This window comes from Sarcophilus harrisii, chromosome 5 (assembly GCF_902635505.1).
Source record: "Sarcophilus harrisii chromosome 5, mSarHar1.11, whole genome shotgun sequence".
NCBI lineage: Eukaryota > Metazoa > Chordata > Mammalia > Dasyuromorphia > Dasyuridae > Sarcophilus > Sarcophilus harrisii.
Genome location: NC_045430.1, coordinates 191,304,733 through 191,306,745, shown reverse-complemented (window position 1 = coordinate 191,306,745; position 2,013 = coordinate 191,304,733). Strand labels below are relative to the sequence as shown.

At 43.0% G+C, this 2,013-nt stretch overlaps 1 gene segment (V, D, J or C); it reads right to left on the bottom strand.

Moving 5' to 3' along the window:
* Nucleotides 1-388: 388 nt before the first annotated feature.
* On the bottom strand, nucleotides 389-2,013 carry LOC116419400. The segment is given in 2 exon segments: nucleotides 389-1,249; nucleotides 1,372-2,013. Coding segments are annotated over 2 exon segments (651 nt in total).

Sequence of the window (2,013 nt, the reverse complement as noted above, 5' to 3'; positions counted from 1 at the left end):
CAATCAGAAAAGACGGGGAAGGAATGGATCTAAGGATACTATCAAAGCTTTTTGTTGATTAGTTTCCAGGTCATTGCATTAAGAAAGGGAGACCCATCATGCTCCTGAGAGAAGTTACTCCTTGGATCTTGCCCATCATTTCACCAGGACACTGTTTATATCTACACTCTGAAATACTAAGTCAACTAGGTTCTTTACATGGAGGTTAGGAAGTCTCAGGCATATTTATTTATTTATTTTTTAATAGCCTTTTATTTACAGGTTATATGCATGGGAAACTTTACAGCATTAACAATTGCCAAACCTCTTATTCCAATTTTTCACCTCTTACCCCCCACCCCCTCCCCCAGATGGCAGGATGACCAGTAGATGTTAAATATATTAAAATGTAAATTAGATACACAATAAGTATACATGACCAAACTGTTATTTTGCTGTACAAAAAGAATCAGACCCGTCTCAGGCATATTTAGCTGATGTTCTATTTTAGCTGATGTTCTATCCATGATATCACAAAAAGGTTGTAATCATTTAGCAGATAATAAAGTGACAGGCTGACCAGAGATAGAAAACTACTCCCTAGCATCTCCAAATAGAGTTCTGTCTCCTCATTACAACACAATTTAGGAAAAAAAGAAGCCCCAGAAGTAATGTAATATGAAGGAATGAAATTTGCTTTTGTTTTAAACTGTCCATCTGACTTCAGCAGAGCAGGATGCTTCTAGTGAAGATCTCCTGCCAATGCAGACTGGCATTTTCTAATAAAACAGAGAACTGTGCATTAGACCAATATGAGAAACAAGAGCTCCTCTCAAAACTCTCTTGGTTATGAGAATCCCTCTTCCCTCCAGAACTTCCCTTTGTGAGCTAACTCTCTGGTGTGGTGGCTTCCCTCCCTCCTTTGCCAGGGACAGGAGGTTTCTGCACAGCTTGAAGATGACTCTGCAGGCTGTGTCTCTGCTGCTGCTACAGAAGTAGGTGGCTGAGTCCTCTGCTTCCACAGGGTGGATTTTGAGAGTCAAATGACCATTCCCTGATGATGCAGAATCGAATCTTGGAGAAACAGTCTCATTTAAATTCATATCTTTAAGGGTATAAGAATACATTACCCTGGGTCCTTTCTGTGGCTCTTGTTGGTACCAAGACATGTAACTGTGCCCCAAATCTTGCTGACATCTCAGCGTCACCTCCTGCTTCACCTTTGTGACCAGGTATCTTGGTGTCTGAGTGACTCCAGTTTCAGTGGGAGCTGTGGGAGACAGAGACTGAGACATAGAAGCTGCAGGAGTTTTACTTCATACTCCAGGAAAAGGAAAAGCTCTGAATCTCCTATCCCCAGACTGAGGGTATTCTTCTCTATCCAGCACTCACCTGCTCCCAGGAGAAAAATGGAGACCCAGAAAAAGAGTCTGTTGGCCATGATGGGCTCAGAGCCCACAGAAGAGGTTGGGTCCCTGCCTTCCTGTCTCTCGGTGTTGGCCCAGTGATATGGTATAAAAGCCCCGGGGCAGCAAGGTTTGGCCATCTCCATTTATGGAAACATTGTCTTCATTGGATTCCCCAAAGCATCCCCCAGAATGGGTGGAGGTGACATGGCGCCACATAGTGGGCAGAGCTGAGAGTTGGCTGCTAGCTCCCTGCTTCCATGGCCACCTTCAATTATAATAAAACACGGTTCTGTCCAACATTTTAAAGTCCTTTTTACACTGATTTTTCACAACAGAAGCTCAGTCTCAGCTCTGAGTTTGTCATGGGATAGTAACTGCACCAAAGGAAGAACAGGGGCACAAGGTTAAAAAACAGACCGACGTTCACAGAGAACTGTTTTCTTCTTGCTTTCAGAGAAGATTATGGCTTCTTTATCTTGGATCTTCTGGTTCCTGAATTGTTTTCCTTTCTATGACTGTAAAGCTCCCCTCTTCTATCTGGATCTAGGCTTTTAGTCAGGGACGTCCGGTTTCCCTAAATTCAATCATCTTCTGGCTTCTCTTTTCTATTCCATCCTGACCACAA